Source organism: Salminus brasiliensis, chromosome 19 (genome assembly GCF_030463535.1).
Source record: "Salminus brasiliensis chromosome 19, fSalBra1.hap2, whole genome shotgun sequence".
Classification (NCBI taxonomy): domain Eukaryota; kingdom Metazoa; phylum Chordata; class Actinopteri; order Characiformes; family Bryconidae; genus Salminus; species Salminus brasiliensis.
The window spans coordinates 20,335,873-20,353,838 of record NC_132896.1 but is presented as its reverse complement, the minus strand read 5'-3'; the positions used below and the strand labels follow the sequence as shown (position 1 = coordinate 20,353,838).

The 17,966-nt window shown below is 39.0% G+C and overlaps 1 protein-coding gene across 5 annotated transcripts in view; it reads left to right on the top strand.

The window, feature by feature from the left end:
* Positions 1-17,966, top strand: part of ablim3 (actin binding LIM protein family, member 3) — a 92,699-nt gene that overhangs the window by 38,253 nt on the left and 36,480 nt on the right. For all 5 annotated transcript variants that reach the window (XM_072662894.1, XM_072662890.1, XM_072662893.1 and 2 more), the window contains exons 3-4: positions 7,170-7,353; positions 17,328-17,443. In XM_072662894.1, the coding sequence (XP_072518995.1) occupies positions 7,170-7,353; positions 17,328-17,443 (300 nt within the window). The remainder of the gene's footprint in view (positions 1-7,169; positions 7,354-17,327; positions 17,444-17,966) is intronic.

The following is a 17,966-nucleotide window of genomic DNA, read 5'->3' as shown; positions in this document are numbered from 1 at the left end:
AAAATAAAAGTCACTAATACAAACAAATAAGCAGATTGTCAAAATAAGTGACTTATACAAACAAATAAACAGATTTTGTCCAAACAAAAGCCACTAATACAAATAAATAGACTGTGTCAAAATAAGCCACTAATACAAACAGTGTCAAAATAAGTCACTAATACAAACAAACAAACAAACAGACTGTGTCAAAAGTCACTAATACAAATGAATAAACAGATTGTCAAAATAAGTCACTAATACAAACAGTGTCAAAATACTTCCTCTTTTGGTTGGTTTTATTTGTTCTTAATGATCATCCCCACCCCAGTAATTTTATCTTGTTTCATCTCCTTTCATCACCTTTATTGCCACTAATGAGTTGTTTATGTTGTGCAGGTGCAGCCCACACAAAGCAGCATTTACAATTTGGTGCCTTAAGATGACAGTAAAATGAATGATGTGCGTAGGTGGCTTTAAATTAATGATTTACAGTGACACATTTTGCAAAAGGCAATCATGCCCAATTCTGCAGGCCAATAATAGCTGTCTGTGCTGGAATGATGGATGGCGGTGTGGGATGTGTGTATATGAGAGAGAGAGAAAGAGGGAGAGAGAGCAGTGAGGTGACATTACACCTTGGGAGATCTGCTGAAATTGATACAGAAAGAGATTTATGAATTGGATCACCAACATGTTTCAATGGTGCTCATGGAAAAGCTGTTCTGTCTTCATATGTCAGCATCATGTGTTGAGCTTGCTTGTATCTGTTTTCTTATGCTGAATGTGCAAGTGCTGGGCGGTTCTGGCAGAAGTCAATATTACAAATTTCCATATATGGTGGTATCATGGTTTCAGATATGAATTCTGAGTGCTACGACTGTGTACTAAAGATATTTTACTGTTTGTTATAAAAACCTGACATATCTTTATGTGCACTGTGGTTTAAAAATGACACTCATTGCAGTTAACCATGCTTTCATCTTTTAATACCATTAAAACTAAATATTAGTAATGTGTGACATCAAGTGTTTGTTGTTGATTACTGAGCTCCTGTAACCACAGCACAGTCCATATCATTAAAAGTTTATTTTTGGTACTACTATACATGCACCTTGTGTAATAAATGTACCTTCTTGCAATAGTGAAGAAATGATGTGCACACAGATGCTATACTGGACAATGGACCACCCTAACTGTTGTCTATTTATACTTGTTAATCATTGGTAGGGAAGCTTTAAAAAAATTGTTGTTCTTGTAGCTGCTAAATTTACTCATTTACTCAGCGATGATTTCACCTGCTGAAGGCTCCTGTGTTTGCGTGTTTGTGCTCTTTGGGTTTAATATGATATGAACTATATCAAATTTATTAATTCTACCATGTCAGGCTTCTTTTTTTGTAAAGGGAATGCCATAAATACACTAATTATTTCAATGCACTGCTGAGTTCCCAGTTTAAGCTCTTTGGTGTCAAAATAAAAAAATACTCCATTTAAATTTTTGGAGAAAATTAATTAATTAGATCAAGGGACTAATTGATAAAGTAGTCGAAAGATTAATCGATAGAAAAATAACCGTAAGTGCAGCCCTAATCAGAATCCCCATGTTTAAAACACTGTCTCACTAGTTATGCTGCTGAACGCAGCTACATTATTGTTAATGTACGCTGCTACATTACATGACTGTAATTACTGTTCAGCCCTGTTCAACAACATCAGTGGACAGTTATGCAGGATATTTTGCAGGAAAGTTACTGCAAGACGAGTTCCTGAATAGAATTAGACAGCATTGTGGATCGTCCATAGGTTTGCTAAAAGGCTATGAGATACTGTACACTGAAAAGGTTCATTAACAGCAGTATGCCCTGCAGTGGAACTCAGTACTGTGTACAGTGACAATATCTAGGATCATTTCCTTTTGAAAGCGGTAATTAAAGCTGCTAAAAAAGATTTAATCACCACCTCAAATAGAATCCCCTGCAGTACAGAAGAAGTGTTTTAGATACTCTTTGTCCTTTCGTTCATTTAGTGAAAAACAGATCCCGATCATTTCTAAATAATTATTTTACCATATTTAAATTTATGGCAGATAATATGTTGAATATACTTTTAAAACTTTTTTAACCGTTCATTTTAAACATATAATGCAGCCCTACTCGCAGATGAATCCTTTCTCCCTTACTAAATGAATATGGAACCATCTTTTAGGGAACATGGATTGCCAAGTTATATGTGTGCTGATCTATTCACATACTGCTGTGCACTCGAACTTGGATACTGGAGCACATGATCTTTTAATGATGCCATTAAGCTGCTTCATGATGTGCTATTGCCTAGTAAAGCATTGCTGCAACAAGGCCATTCTCTTGTACTTCAACAGCGAACTACACTGACTGAAATTAAGCGCTATAATCACACATATTTCAATATCTCATGCACAAATATGCCAACTGATCTCAGCATCCATAAGGGGTGGGAATAACTACAGTTCCCTCAATATGATATTATTTTTGATAAAATTTTGTTACACTGGCCCATCACACAGCCAAATTTGCCACAGTATTAAAAAGAAATGGGGACATGATTTACATGTTTTTTTATCTGTGAAATCTACCACTACTGTTTTTTCACCTTATTGGCATGTAGTGTTAGCGATTCATAAACGACTGTCAACTGTAAATTTCCCAATAATAAGCCCAAATAGATTCTCTATGTTTTTTCTTACAGTGCAATCTTGATGCATATTTAAAACAAACATTCATCTGTTTGGTTCGATATGGTGACCACATTGTGATTACTGTAGAAATGAATGTGAGAGCGCATTAAAACAGACTTTCATATCCATTATTTAACTTGTCTGAACCGATCAGAATAAAACCAGCTGCTGTGCCAGGATGTAAAAGAATAAAAGGCTACCTGTATCTCTGGATGTTTTTTTTTTTTTTTGCCACAGTGAATGAACATAAAACATAAAAATCCTAGTAATATTGTGTAGGTTTCCGTTTTGCCACCAGACCTCTTAGAAGTTACCAAGACCGCACAATTTGGCCTGTACCTTTAGTTTAATTATATGCATGATCTTCAACTTATGTTGTGTAGTTTTATTCATCTAAATATCTTGTGGGTTAGTGGAGGACAAGCAAAGTAAGAATTCCATTGTACAGGATAACTGCCTGTTTACCGTGCAAATGTAAACAGTAAATCTCTTGAATCCTTATTCTTGAATTAACCATTAACCAGTTTTGATAGAATACTGTAGTGTCAAGCAGTGAGTGGTAAACTGAGAACCTCCACTGTAACCTCAGGAATAGGACTTGTACTGTGCTGCACAGCATTGCTTCTGCTTCTGAGAGCTAAAAAACAGACACTTATTAGTACAGCAGATGTTAATTTCTATATAATTACTATAAAGATAAGATAAGATAAGATAAGATAGTCCTTTATTAGTCCCGCAGTGGGGAAATTCTTATCTTATCTTAAAGATTAAACAATAAAACATTGAAATATGTATCAATATTATTATTATTATACCAACAAGTATAGAACCAATATGGCTACTATCTTGTTCTACTATGTTGTATGTGTGTTGTATGTATTGATGTTTAATCCCCGTCCCACAAGCCTGTTGTAATCTCAACACCACCATTCACCATTCTGATAGCTTCACTCTGTTACACACTGTACAGTCTGTAAATGATAAATATGGAATAATGTCCAATTAGTAGCCAGTGGCAGACAGCAAGGGAGTAAGCCTATGTTGCCTTCCATGAAGCAGACTTATCAATAAGTGTCTTTAAAGTAGATTAAGCAGTCACAGCACTTTCTCTCCGTTTCTCCTTCTCTCGCGCGCTCCTTCACTGCCTGCTGAGTCACAAAGTCAGAGCAGTTATATTTGGCTCACTGCAGACTAAGGGCTCTTCATATGTGTGCTTGTGGGAGTGTGTGGAGCTTTCATGTGTGTGCATGTTTGGATATTTTGATGTGTGATGAGTTCTCATCAGGTTCAGCACCTGGCAGTTTCAGCACCAAGCTGTGGCCAAGGATATTGCTTTACCCTTTAAATCCAGGCTTACATTTACAGCAGTGGCTAGAAAGTGTGCTGATGTCTTTGGCTGGCTTTGTCTAAACGTTATACTGTAGCTAAATGGAGACATGAGCCTTGAACATGCGCTGATAGAATATTTAGGATGAGATATACTTTCCGTTTTTTTATTTGTTTTCTTCAAGGTCTGCATCAATCAAATCAAATCAAATTATTGTTTCATCACATTAACACAGGTGTAAAGGTGAGTGAAAAACATGTGCATAGCCCTCCATGGTACCAAAAAAACACAAATATATACAAAATGAGAAATGCAGAATATAGACATTAACACTATTCATACATTACTGCACTGTTTAAAATGTACACATACAAAATAATAAATAAACAAAATATTTATATCAATGTGAAGTGTTTACATTACCACTTATATATAGATATTGTATAAGACATGAATTCGAGTGTATTGTAAGTGGAGAGAAGTCTTTGGTGGGTGCAGTGTGACTGAGCAGAGGAACTGGTTGACTGGTTTAGGGTGCAGAGTGTGTGTTTGTGTATGAGGTTAAGGTGTGGTGATGATGTGATGAGACCTGTACTACTGGCCGTTCAGCTGCCTAATCGCTTAGGGTTAGAGGCTGTCTTAGAATCAGAACCATCTGGTTCTGGCCTTCTGTACCTGAGTTTGTGCCATGTGCTGCAAGTAGCCATTCATCTAGCATTATCTGCAAGTTGAGTGGGAGTTTGCTAGACTGCATTTTGACAAATCACAGACTGTCAAAAAAACCTCTCACAGTGTGCTCTGGGTGTGAGTCAGTAGAGCGATACAGTCTTAGACTGACCTGGACCTGTGTCAGACTATGGTAATCAGACTGCACGGTTACTCGTATAGATACTGAGAATGTACTGTAACTACTATCATAGTATGTCTGTGTTAGTTCCACTCTTACTTATACTCACACTACAGAAATGCTTTGGCAGTTCAAAGCTGCTACAGCTATTGATCTCTAAATCCCGGCTGAGCCATGTGCTGCCAATACCATGTTACTGCTGTTGTTATGAGGAAAAGATCACAGGGCTCGTCTTTCCCCTTTAACTTAGGATGTGCTAGGCCCGTTAGCCTTGCCCTGTCCTTTCTCTACACTCGCCCGCTGACTCTCTCGCACAGCAGAGTGGAGTTTATGTTCATGATTGTATTTACCTTGTGGCTTTTTTGGAGTTGTTTTGGGTGTGTTGACTGATGGCACACTTACTTCTTAGAGTTCTTTATCGTGCAGCACTGCAGGTTTTGTTCATCAGAAAGGCGAGAGCCAAACCTCTTATTAACCCAAATGTTAGTCATATCACTGACATTGTGTTTGAGCTTCGCTCTGAAGTCCATATCTTCCAGTGAGGACAGTAAGGATAGACCACACGCGTCAAACGTGCCTTAGCCATTAGCAGCTTGGTGCTTGTGTACATTATAGCGGTCAGTGTTCTCATAAGAATGTATTGATGCACTGAGTATTGTTTATTCACGCAGCCATGATCGAGAAAGGGAGAAGGCCACTTGGAGGTGCTTCATTTACTCCTAATGAGAAAGTGCAGCGTGTGTCCCGTGTTGTTTCGTTTTGCTCAGATGAATTTTCCAGTGATTACATTCGCATCAGCACAAATTGACACATCTGCACTTCTCAGCTTTGCTGGTAACAAACACTCCGCCGTGTGTGAAAAACGTTGTTTATGTTTTGCTTGTAATTCAAAGCAGATGCTCTGTTTGGCTGACTTCACAGTGAAATCTAATCATGCTCAGAGCACAAAGGAGAAAGAGGCCTTCATAAAGTCTAATTGGTTCTGAAACTGTTTACTGTTTGCGCCTGGACTGAGAGCACTTTGTGTTGAGATGAGGACAAATGGTATAAAATAACAGACCATGATGAACATCACCAGATGAGGTTTACACCAGGGCTGCACAAGTGGATTAGGCCTGGGTATTTGCTCCCGACTTACAATATTTACTTTGATGGTTTATTGTTTTTTTTGGATTACCATTTTATGGTGTAAATAATATGAAGCGGCCAAGTGCATACCATCTACTTTTAAATTATAATGGGTTGGTGTAATCAACCATGAGTGCTTCTGTTACAAAGTGATGGGAATGGCTGGGTGTTGAAGTTCAATACCTTTACCTGGTTAAATTGCTTCAATACTACCAAGCATACATGGCACAATACTACCTGATGCTATACTTTGTAGTATATAGTGTATACTTTCTGCTACTTACAGTCATGTGAAGAATTTGACCACCACATGAAATCCTTTGCCTTTTTTAACATATGAATATTTGATCATATTTGTAACAGTATTGAGAGATCAGATTGTTGGAGTCTTATGCATCTTGCAGCCTGCACTTGAACCTGGTCTAAACCGGTTTTCAGTCAGTGTTGCACCTGTGTTTACCATTCCCAAGATAGCAATACGCCAGAAATGTATGTTTTTTTCTATATTAAATGTTTACATGGAATATCCTACTTTTTTTTCCAAATGTCTGTGTATTGAAACATTGGGTATCAATGTATTCGCTTATTAAAAACCCAGAAGTATAAACGTAATGTCATTTTCTTATAGTAATTGACTTTTAGTAGCATTTTACCTTAAAATAACAGCTTTAAAATCAGTTTAGTTGCTTCACAGACTTGTAGTAGGGAGAATAACGTCTCTACCATTCCCACTCTGGGCTCAGTATGCTGCTAAATGCACTATGTAACTTTGGTGAAGCAGACAGGAAAATGCTCACAAGAACTGCGCACCACTGCAAAAAATCATATTTGTGTAAACTTCTGTGATATCACTCTCAGTCTACATGCTTCTTTCACTTTCAGTGATAGCCAAATATATTCTAGGATAGGAGCAGCCTAGAAGTAAGAATGTTTGCATAATTCTTGCATAATGTTGCTTTAAAAGAATCTTTAAAAGTATAAGTACTGAAATTGGTATCCAAAAAAAAATGAAATATATCCAGCATCTATCCCAGAAAGAGCTTTTTTTATGAAATTAAACACTGTATTAAAAAATGTCTAAAGAATTGACTGTAAAAATCATAATACTAATACTAATTCAGGAACAAGCAATGACCAGTGCATTTTTTTCTCATCCTCTTTCTCTCCCTGCAGTGTGTGGCTGTGACCTGGCCCGCTCCGGATTCTTCCAAAAGAGTGGCGAGTACATCTGCACGGCAGACTATCAGCGACTGTATGGCACAAAGTGTGACAGCTGTGGGGACTTCATCACGGGGGAGGTGGTCTCAGCGCTGGGCCGGGCGTACCACCCAAAGTGCTTTGTCTGCAGTGTGTGCAGGTGAGCTTTATATGAACAGACCACAGCTTCCTTATAGTATTACAAATAAATCTTACTTGATAAAGTCATAAATATCAAATACAGACAATTTTCCACCAATGTAGTGAATCATTCAAAACATGTTTGGTTTCCGAAGTGTGTACTAGAGCTAAGAGGCTAATGCAGCTAACAATTAATGGAAATGTAGATGTAATGTAATGCAGATTGCATGCCTGGGCCATCACACCGTTTAAGGTACTGAATACTGTGTCAATTTAAATACATTATGTTGGAATAGCTCATAACGTCTTAATGCTTTAATTGAACTTTAAGTTCAATCATTGAACTTAAAGTTTAATTAGACCCAGAATCCCTCTTTAATTAAATAAAGTAAATAACGCTACATTTCAAATTTTTAGGAAGTTTTAATACTTTAATACATATAGGTTAATTGGCTAATATCAACCATTTCATTAGAAATGATGATATAATCCTATGATCATTCAAGAGTCAACACTGTAGTACCCAGCCAGCATAGAGCAACATTCAGCAGCAGAGATACTGGTAACTTCCCCTACAGCCTACAATACTGAGGCCAGACATTTACTCAAAATACACAATATAAATATACACCCAAGACAAAATAGCAAATATATATGCAAATACATGATGTCTGGAGCCAGTGTAAAAGATGTGGTTGCATTGCACAAACTTAAGTTAACCTACAGGTCGCTGCATATCATTGAAACAACACAGCTGACTCAGTTACATTGGTTTCTGTTGAGAAACCTCAGTTCCAACAGGAGTGTTTCTCAGAGTTTTTTTCAAGCTGGCTTGGGCCAATCACTATCCAGTCGCCAATAGCAGCAGATTAAGGACCCCTCTTAACTCAAAATAGTTGAGTAATATGTGTGATATTTCCAATTTTATATATAACAGAATTATCATTGACATGGGTTCATGCGAAATATGAGATTACAGTGGGATTCCCTGAAGGTAGAATATTTTCTGTACATTTGTTCAAGAAGATCTGCGAAGATATTTTATACTTTAGTGGCCCTATTGATGTGCTGAAGTGGGTATCTACTGGTCATTCATGCGCCTGATTAAAAACGCAATAGAATAAATTGAACCACACCGTATTTCTCAGAGGGAAAGAAGCTTTTCTCGCTTTCTTTATTTTAGGTTTAATTACATTTTCTCAGCTTGACAAAATTTGCAGCATTAAAAGAGGCCTGGCAGTGCTGTTATTTCCATCCTTTGACTGGACCTGATTTCAGCTCTAAACATTATTCATCTCGGACGTATAGCGGATACGCCTGTGCGCAGCAGAAAAGGCTGGCTAATGATTCATTAGGGAAAGAGCCCCATAAGGAAAATTAAAAGGGAGGGAAGGGTGAAAAAGAGGAGGAAGAAGTGCAGTAAGTTCAGCATCCGTTGCTGGCACAGTCTGTAGCTCTGCTTGTTCAGACCCTGATCTGTGATACTCATTAACTCATAGACCTCTGAGCCTTTTATATGTATTGTTAATACTCTGCTTCTTTCAGTAGATCAAATAGCTTTTGTCCGAATGCAAAACAAGGCCCGAAAGCAGAAGGCATGTAGTTTTTGATGTTCAGCTCTGTTTGAGGTTAAAAGGCTTCTGTCCTTTAGGAATGTTTCCAGTGGAACGTTTGAAATTAGAGGATGTGATGGAGCATGTCTAGAGAGCAGCTAAGAAAAGAGCCAAGCCTTGCTTTCCATGCCACGTTCTGTTGCTCCCTTGCTTCTGGAAGTAGGGCATTGTATTAGGACTTGCAGCTTTTTAGCTGTCTTCTGCTGTCAAAGGTTATGTCCACACGCTCCTGTGCCACCCATTCAGAGACGCAGAAGGAGTCCCTGTTAGGTGAGATTAGTGCAAGCACCTCTCTCCTCTACTGCCTCTCTTGCTTGCTCTCTCTCTCTCTTTTTCACACACACACACACACACACACACGCATGGATATACACTCATGGTCGCTCTTGAGTCTGAATGTATAACTTCACCCCTTCCATGAGGAGAGAGTCCCCTTGAAAGCATGAGGACCCTCCACTCTCATGCTGGTTTAGCAGAGGCTGAGCTTAAAGCAGGAGAACACAGCATGAAGATCAGATTGCATGGAAACAGGATAAAAAAAAGAAACAGCTCAAGAAAGAAAGAAACTCAAGGAAGAGGGATAGAGGATAAGCAGGAAAGAGGCAGCAGAATAAGAAGACTTAAAGATATATAAAGATATAAAGATATGCAATAATATTCAGCACAAACAATATAATAATCAGAGATTAAGTAGCTCTGAGTAGCTCTGGTTTCATATGGTCCCATAACTGTGTCAGATTGTGAGCCCATTGTATTTATATAGCCGTTTTACATTTGGCAGGTTTAGGTTGATTATAATGAGCGCTATAGTGATCACAGTATACTGTTAGTGCTCATCAGTCAGCACTGATCAGGTGGGTTTTTTGGTGCACTTGGTGGGTCTTAGTTCGCTTCCATGTGGACTCTGGTGTGATACGTTTGAATTGCATGAACGTGGAGCAAAGACCAAACAAACGCGATGAAGCTTGAATGCGCATTAATGACCTTGGAAGTTCATGACCCTATCGCTGGTTCATTGGTAGTCTTCCTTTGGACCAATTTTGGCCCATGTCAAATTGTCTCACATCCGTATGCTTGCACAGTTGCTCTACCATCAAAACACATTAACTTCAAGAACTGACTGTTCTCTTGCTACCTAATATGTATATCTCACCCTTAACATTCATTAAGGGGCATTGTATTTTTGCTCATTTTGAGAAACGTTAATCCGCTCAAGGCTGTATATAAGGCTACAAGGAGACAGTACCTTGCGGTCTCTCCTGGTGTATTGCTTTACAATATCACAGGACAAATGAAACAAGACATGGCCTCAGTTAGACCAGAGTCACACATAGTTTATATATCACAGTAATTGCAGCCAAATCAAATCAAATCATAACACTATAAAATCTGTTCATCAGTTGTGAGTCTTTATCCACTATTGGTCCATTCATTACAAATATGATCAGACAATGTAAAGTAGTAAAGAAATGACAAGTTGGTACCAAAATTCTAAAGGAGTGACGGTACTTCAGTGGTTTTCTGTGGTACTAAAGGAACAGAAACTACTACAGCCACCATAGATACAAAAGATACATAGATACATCAGATGCAAAGGGAAGGAGTACAGTGATATAACAGCCTCGTTGGTATGGGCAGGTGAAGGAACAGGCCTCTGCAATACACTTAGGCTATTCGCATTTTTTGTTTTGTATTGGTTTTGAATTGAATTGCAGTAATGTCTATATACTTGATGAGAAGATAACACTTTATGAACCAAAGTTCCATCTCATTTTTGTTGCTGAAAAACAAGTGGATTATACTAAGAACATACTAGCACACTTAATTAACATAAGGAGAAAATACATTCATATTATGTTCATTAAATGCTTGCAAGTAAACTTTGATCCCACTTTAAAAAATATAATATAGTATTTTTTTTCCATAAATACTTTACTATTAAGTGTACTTTTGGTTCAAACGTAGTTCATTTTAATCTAATATACTTCTTAAGTATTTGTTTGCAAATAGACTTAAATGTCTGGTATTCGTGACATCCCTCAAGTAAAGGCAACTGCAACAACACATGATTTCCTTGTGTAATCCGGACCAAAGGAATCAAACTAAAAGTATGAATACAATCTCAGCATCTTCAAAGCTAATGCTAAAGGTTGTCGTTGTACTATTTAGAGCAAAAAATCAAAACATCAGGGCCTCAAGGTCGGCCACATTTTACTCCAAGTTAATGGAAAATGCATTAGGACCAAGTCGAGAATCAGTGATCTAAAGAACTGAAAACTAAAGACATGATGCTCATTGACACTGTCAATCAGATTAATTCAGATTATAAAAAAATCAAGCTATAATATTGTGAGAATGCCATAAACTGGATAATATGCTATAAAAGGTTAAGGTAAGCTTATGTCAACACATGCCTACATGTTACTGTATGATGCAAATGTGAAGCTACACATTCTAACAATGCAGGTACTATGTTGGGGTATCAGGTCCACAGAATATCGTACCAAAGCTGTTTTTACTTTTGAACCCTGGAGCAAGAAAGCAAACATGCAGTTAGGATTACTTTCCCTTGTTCTAAATGTTCCATGCACAATCAGTCAAGAGACTGTGGAAACTACTATGCTGATAACAGATTACTACTCTGGAAAATGTATCCCATCCCTGAAAGCTGAAATTGTGCAGATTTAGAGCTTAATTTACAAATACCTTTCACTGAAAAATGAATTAAAGTGTTCTTCTAAACTATCTGCTTGGCTTAATCCAATGGAATTTGGCAACTGCTCATTGGCTTCTATTACATGTAGATTTTGACTTAATGGGTTTTCTGTTTATTTTTTACTAACATTGACTAAATTATTGTTTGGGGTACAGAGCGACAGTTTCGATTGAAAAACACTATCGTGTTGCTTTATATAAGGATATAAGAATGACTTCTGCTGAAGAGATCTAAAAGTGGGAAGACACTGAATTTGACTTTGCTGTAAGAGGTGGGTGAATGTGGAATACAGCATGTCCTGATGTCCAAGTCATAGTCAGACTGACAGAAGAGGAATGAGGAGCGCACAGAGAGATTCCCATGTAGGGAACGCTCTCTGCCTGCACTCGTCTGCTCCATTACCTGCCTGCCAAACACTGAAGCGCCATTACTCAAATCTGATTGCATCTTGTGGAATGGCCATTTCCTTTGAGATGAGGGAAACAGACCTAATCTAACTGGATATTGAGCTACATTGATAGCTTCTGCCCTTCATATGCAAAGCTTATTTCCAAGGCTTTTTGCTCACTTTGCAGGTAACCTTTCGGTGACTGTATTTTCTTTCTCTGTCCCTCTTGTTCTCTTTCTCTGTGTCTTGAATGCTCTTCCGCCACACTTTCTTAGAAACATTGCAAAACCTGAATACTTCTCCTGGGATCTGGCAATTTTGGGCCTGTTAATGTGGTCCTATTATCTTCCTGTTGTAGTTACAGTGTATGCCTTCAGCGCAGTTCTGCAGGAAATTAGTTCCACTAAATAACTTTCTCCGCTTTCTGCTTCCTCCCATTAGCAAACAGGGAGAAATTAGCATTTGATGAATGTACACGGAGAGGAAAATCCATTTGCCAAGAGGGGGCCGGGATTTCTTTACAGAAGCCGTTGCCACTGGGCACTAAAGAGCTCAATGGGGTGTTCCTGGCAGGAGTAGCCTACAAAACTCTTATCAGCCAGACCATGCAGTAACAAGCAGCAGGAAGGCTAGCTACTGCTAAGCCTATAAACCATGAGGACCCAAGCAGAGCTGCCACCTCAGAAACTCTTTTCCAGGCCTAGTATAATGGATAGATGGGAGAGCAACTTGTACTTGTAGTGCTTTCTAATGCACCAGCATTTGCTTAAATGTTCTCATATTAGCTATCAGCGTCCGTGTTTTACATCCCTAATGCTGTTAAGAGACTTAATTCTCTGCTCAGACATTTGTAGGCACTAGTGTTCGCCTATGTTCCGAACTTTTTCATGAAGGCTTTTTGATGTATGTGGCTACGAGAGCCTGAAATAGCGTGGCATTTGTGGACAGAAAGAGGCAGGATCCATTAAATATGTAAACAGAGTAAATTTTTAAAGTGAAGAAAAAGCTGACATTGCAGCATGTGTCTGAGGGGAGCCTCATGTGGCAAGTAATGACAAGGTCACCTAAAGAATATGCACACACATTCACCCACACATGTGCACATGTGGACACATGCATCACAAACAGTTCAGGGAAAAGTAAATCTTACAATAGAATCCTTAAAGAGAAGAGGGATTCCTGAGGCAATGAAAAGGATGAAAGAATGTACTCAAAAAAAGGAAGGTGTGAGGGTGAGATGAGGGTGAGATGACAAGATAACAGAGAACTAACAGGATCATTTCAGACATGTGTCTTAACATAAAATACATATACATTGGATTTGTGTTTCTTTAGTAGCAGAGGGCAGAGGACTTTAGTAGTGAGGGCGAGACCAACACAAGCACCCTCCGACATGTGCGCAGCCAGCCACACCTCTTTTATACTCATACTGACGTCGATGCAACATCAACAGGCAACAAATGCGCCTGGAGGAAAGCGCTGTATGCCCGGCTGTGACACACTGGCTAGCAGGCGCCAGTGACGGCCAGCACCACACTTGTGGGATGTGGGGGAGAGCACATCTACCCATCCTAGAAAGAGCAAGGCCAATTGCGCTCCCTCTGGGCATAGGCTGCTGATGGCTAGCAGCGTGATGGAGAATCGAACCACCATCCTTTGCTCACAGTGCCTTAGTCCGCTGTAATAAATAAAGAATGCGTAATGCTTCATATATGTTCTCACAGATGACGACCTCTGCACCTACACATAATTTATGCAGTTATCTAACCAGTGGCAGTAGTGCAATGCCTAAAATCATGCAGATATAGACCAGAAGCTTCAGGAAATGTTCACATTACCATGAGAATGGGGAAAATGTGATCTCACTGATTTTGAGCATGGCAACGACTGGTCTCCTGGGATTTTTTGGCAGAACAGTGTCTACAGCTAGGTGACAGAAAGGCTTAGGTAACTCAGATAATGAATTGGGGTGTGCAGAAGAGCATCTCAGAATACACAGCATGCTGAACCTTGAGGTTGATGAGCTACAACAGCAGAAGACTTTCATTTCTTTGAGCCAAGAACAGAAAGCTGAAGCTGCAGTGTCACCACAACTGGACAGTTAAAGACTAGAAAAATCATAGTCTCAATTTCTGCTGAGGCACACAGATGTCAGGGTCAGAAAATTAGCATTGACAGTATGAATCCATGGGCCCAATGAGCTTTCACTGCTGGACTGAGAATAGTCCACCGACCAGAAATATCCAGCCAACAGCGTCCTGTAGCAGCATCCTGTGAGCACTGATGAAGGACTAGAAAATGACCAACGCAAGCAACAGATGAGCTTCTGTCTCTGACTTTACATCTAAAAGGTTGACCATCTAGGTAGGAGTGTCTAATAGAGTGGACACAGTGTTTAAAAACTCCAGCAGCACTGCTGTGTTTAATCCACTCGTACCAGCACAACAACCACCATGCCAATGTCACTGCAGTGCTGAGAATGATCCACTACGCAAATAATACCTGCTCTGTGGGGGTCCTGTGTGGTCCTGACCTTTGACATCAGGATGAAAGGAGGCTAACAAAGTATGCAGAGAAACAGATAGACTAAAGCTGAGTGTATAAATAAGGAGGTGGTGTTAATGTTATGTATATAGTGTTGTTGGGCATTTTATTTTCAATGTTTCATTTTTCTTTTTTCTAAATTGTCTCCCATTAAAAGTTAAACAATTTTTTTTAATATTGCTGCCTGTAAATATTTTTAAGATTGGGTTTTAACATGACAGTGACAATAATATAACCACTGTATGTTTGTGTGTATGCATTCATGCTTAAGTGTGTTTTGTGTTAGTACTTGAAGTGTGCAGCCATGCCTAACGCTACCAGGTGGCTACAGCTGTGCTCTGTGCCTTTGGCATTTTGTACTTTATGTGTGTGTGTGTGAGCGTGCACATGTGGATTGACTTTTTAAATTAGGGACAATTGCTGTAGAACAGAGCCATTACTGTGCATTTCATTTAAAGGAGCTGGAGAGAGTAATCCTGCTTCAAGGTCTGAGCTGATGTGATGCACGGGTCATGGTTGAGTGTAAACGGATTGCTTTATAATTGCAGACTTGCTGTAGGACTGGGCTCCTCTAATAGGATTTGTCCCCAGCGAAGAAGCTTCCAGCCTGCCTGATTACTGTGTAGATGGAGGTGGACGTACTGGATTATTATAGCCTCTTTAATTACGCATGCAGACAGGTGCTTATGCACTGTTCTAAGAGAGGATAGCTGAAGTGTGTAGGAGAAAGGGAATCTTCTGAAACCAGACCATGAAATATCCGTGCTGTGTCACCCGCCATATGCTTGGCTAAATCTCATACACCCAGTGGCTCATGCGCTGGTACAGGCCAAGCTCACGGACGCTCAGTGCATGTGTGTGTGTGTTTATGTGTGTTTTGGCAGACGCGGACAGCAAAAGAAGCGAAGCCAGCTGCAGTAAACATTGACCGTGCTGCCAAGCCATTAGCACTGCTCACGTTTTTTAGCTGGCCTCACTTAAAAGGGGCAAGTGAGCAGGCCACTGGACTACTGTGTGCAGGGTTATTTTTGGGCCGATACTGCTGTCTATTATAGAAGTGCTGCATTTTACGTTTCCCGTAAATACAGGTCCCAGCCATGTGTGATGCTGGTTCTAGTTTTAGGTGATTAAAATAGCCAATGTAATTTTATGTTTAAATTTGATATTATTGCATTATAGTCTAGTATTTTTTGTTTGTAAGATGTTATTTGATTCTGATGTTAAAGGGTTTGAGTTTAATATTTTTATATGATAATGTTTTGTGCTCAAATTATTCAGTTCACTCTATCACCAGTTTCACCCAATAAAACATATAATCAGTTTAAAAAAAATGGTTACTATTGATACCAATAAGAGTGTAGGTGTCAGTATCAGCTGAAATGGTCAGACCATGATCAGTATCAGTAATACTAGGCGAAAAACAAGCTATTTAAAACTGTAGTAAAAGAAGACAGTGGGCAGATGCTAGATATGTTGGTCTGTCTGTTGGTGGATACTTGTGCTTGTTTTTTAGTACAGGAAAACAATCATAATTTATTGACGCAATAGCAGATAGTGATTAGGTTGAGAAACGCTGGAGTATTGCTTTAAAGGGTTTAGGTGGGTCTTTAGCACAAGGCAGAAACAGATGGAAGCTTTGGGAGGCCTCATCTATTTATGGTGAAACATCACCTCACCCTCAGTGGCCCTTAGTGGGCCTCCAGCAACCATCACATGACCAAGCTGGGCTTTCTGCTCTTTAAGAGGCCCCACTGGGCTTGCTGCATGTTCCCTATATGTGCAAAGCTTTTTGTTTGATTGAATGGCTCAATGCTTTAGTGTTTATTCAGGGAGTTATTGTGTGGCTTAAGATCAAGGCTATACAATTATTATTATTATTTACTTTTTTAAAATTCAGAGTGACATGTTTTATGTGAGATGTAAACGCAATCACAGTTTTAGGCATACAGGAGGGCAGGGATTAAACTAAAGCAGGATAAAATGTAACATGTATTTCTTTATGTAGTTAAAAGGTAACAGTAGAACATGCTTTTGATCTTTGACAGTTATATAACATAAAGTGTGTAGCATAAGCTAGCCAGACAACGTCCAAGTACAGCGTCCACCCAGGTGGATTAGTTTAGATGATCCTCCCAAAGTTAACCATGAAAGAAGTCCTCCATATGAATTCAGAACAGCTTAGAAGTCACTTTTCTATTAGATTTTTTTGCTGTCTTTCATGTAATTAAATTGAAAAAAATTAAAATAAAAGAAGTTGCCGTGTTTGACTTACAGCTTCTTTTCACTAAGCATATTTAATTTACATTTTAAAGTATTTATGTTGAGAAACACATCTGGTTTAATCAACATAAAAATGTAATGAATTGGTTGTGTTTGTATCATTGTACCAGACTTTTTTAATGACTGTTACAGCTAGCCTCTGAATCTGTTTCAGTAAACCCTGCTTATGAGGTTAGTTGTAACATTTGCACTCAGGCCACTTTTGGCTCAATTGTTTGTAACTGGTTGGTGCTGAAAAGTTCGGGTTTTCATTTGGAGCAGGGATGAGCAGATTGCCCTTTGTAAAAGTTGTATTGATCTTTGTCAAACAAATTTAAATTATTTGACAAAAAACAAAATGTGTTAGATTGTTTCCTGCTCGCCCCTAAAAGTCGTACATGTGGACCCTATTGTCTTTCTTGCACTTTTAAATGTAAACCTATTGACAGAATATCTTTTTCTTCTCTTCATAGAAAACCCTTTCCGATTGGAGACAGAGTGACATTCAGTGGCAAAGAGTGCGTCTGTCAGCAGTGCTCTCACAAGCTTGTCTCTTCAAATGAACCGATCAAGATTCATGGGCCAAGTCGTAAGTCCGTCTCCAAACAATGCAGTGTTTTATGAATGAAGTGACGTTTATAGCTCCAGTGGAGTTTACCCTGAATTATTTAGCATGATTTGTATTGCACAGTGGGACTGTCCATAGGGTCCTATGAATATACTACACACACTCACGCACACACACAGCTTTAAATCTCCTTGGCATGTTCCTCTCTTCTAAATCATGCGCACCCTCATCAATGACTGAGTGGGGAATTGATCATTTAATGCGAAAGTTCAGCCACTGTAGTGTGTGTATGTGTATGTGTGTGTGTGTGTAAGACACAATAAACAGAATTTCAGTTGGCAGCTTTGCTTGTCTATTAACTGTTAACTGCACAATGTATTTATTTCTGCCTGGCATGCCCTCCCACAACAGCGTATCAGGACGTTCATTGCCATGGCAACAGAGTCAGAACCCTAATTTTACTTTAACTGTATAGGTCATTTTACTCCCCAACAAGGTGAAGTGGCAAAATCAAGCAGTGAACAGGTCAAGCAGTCTCTGCCAT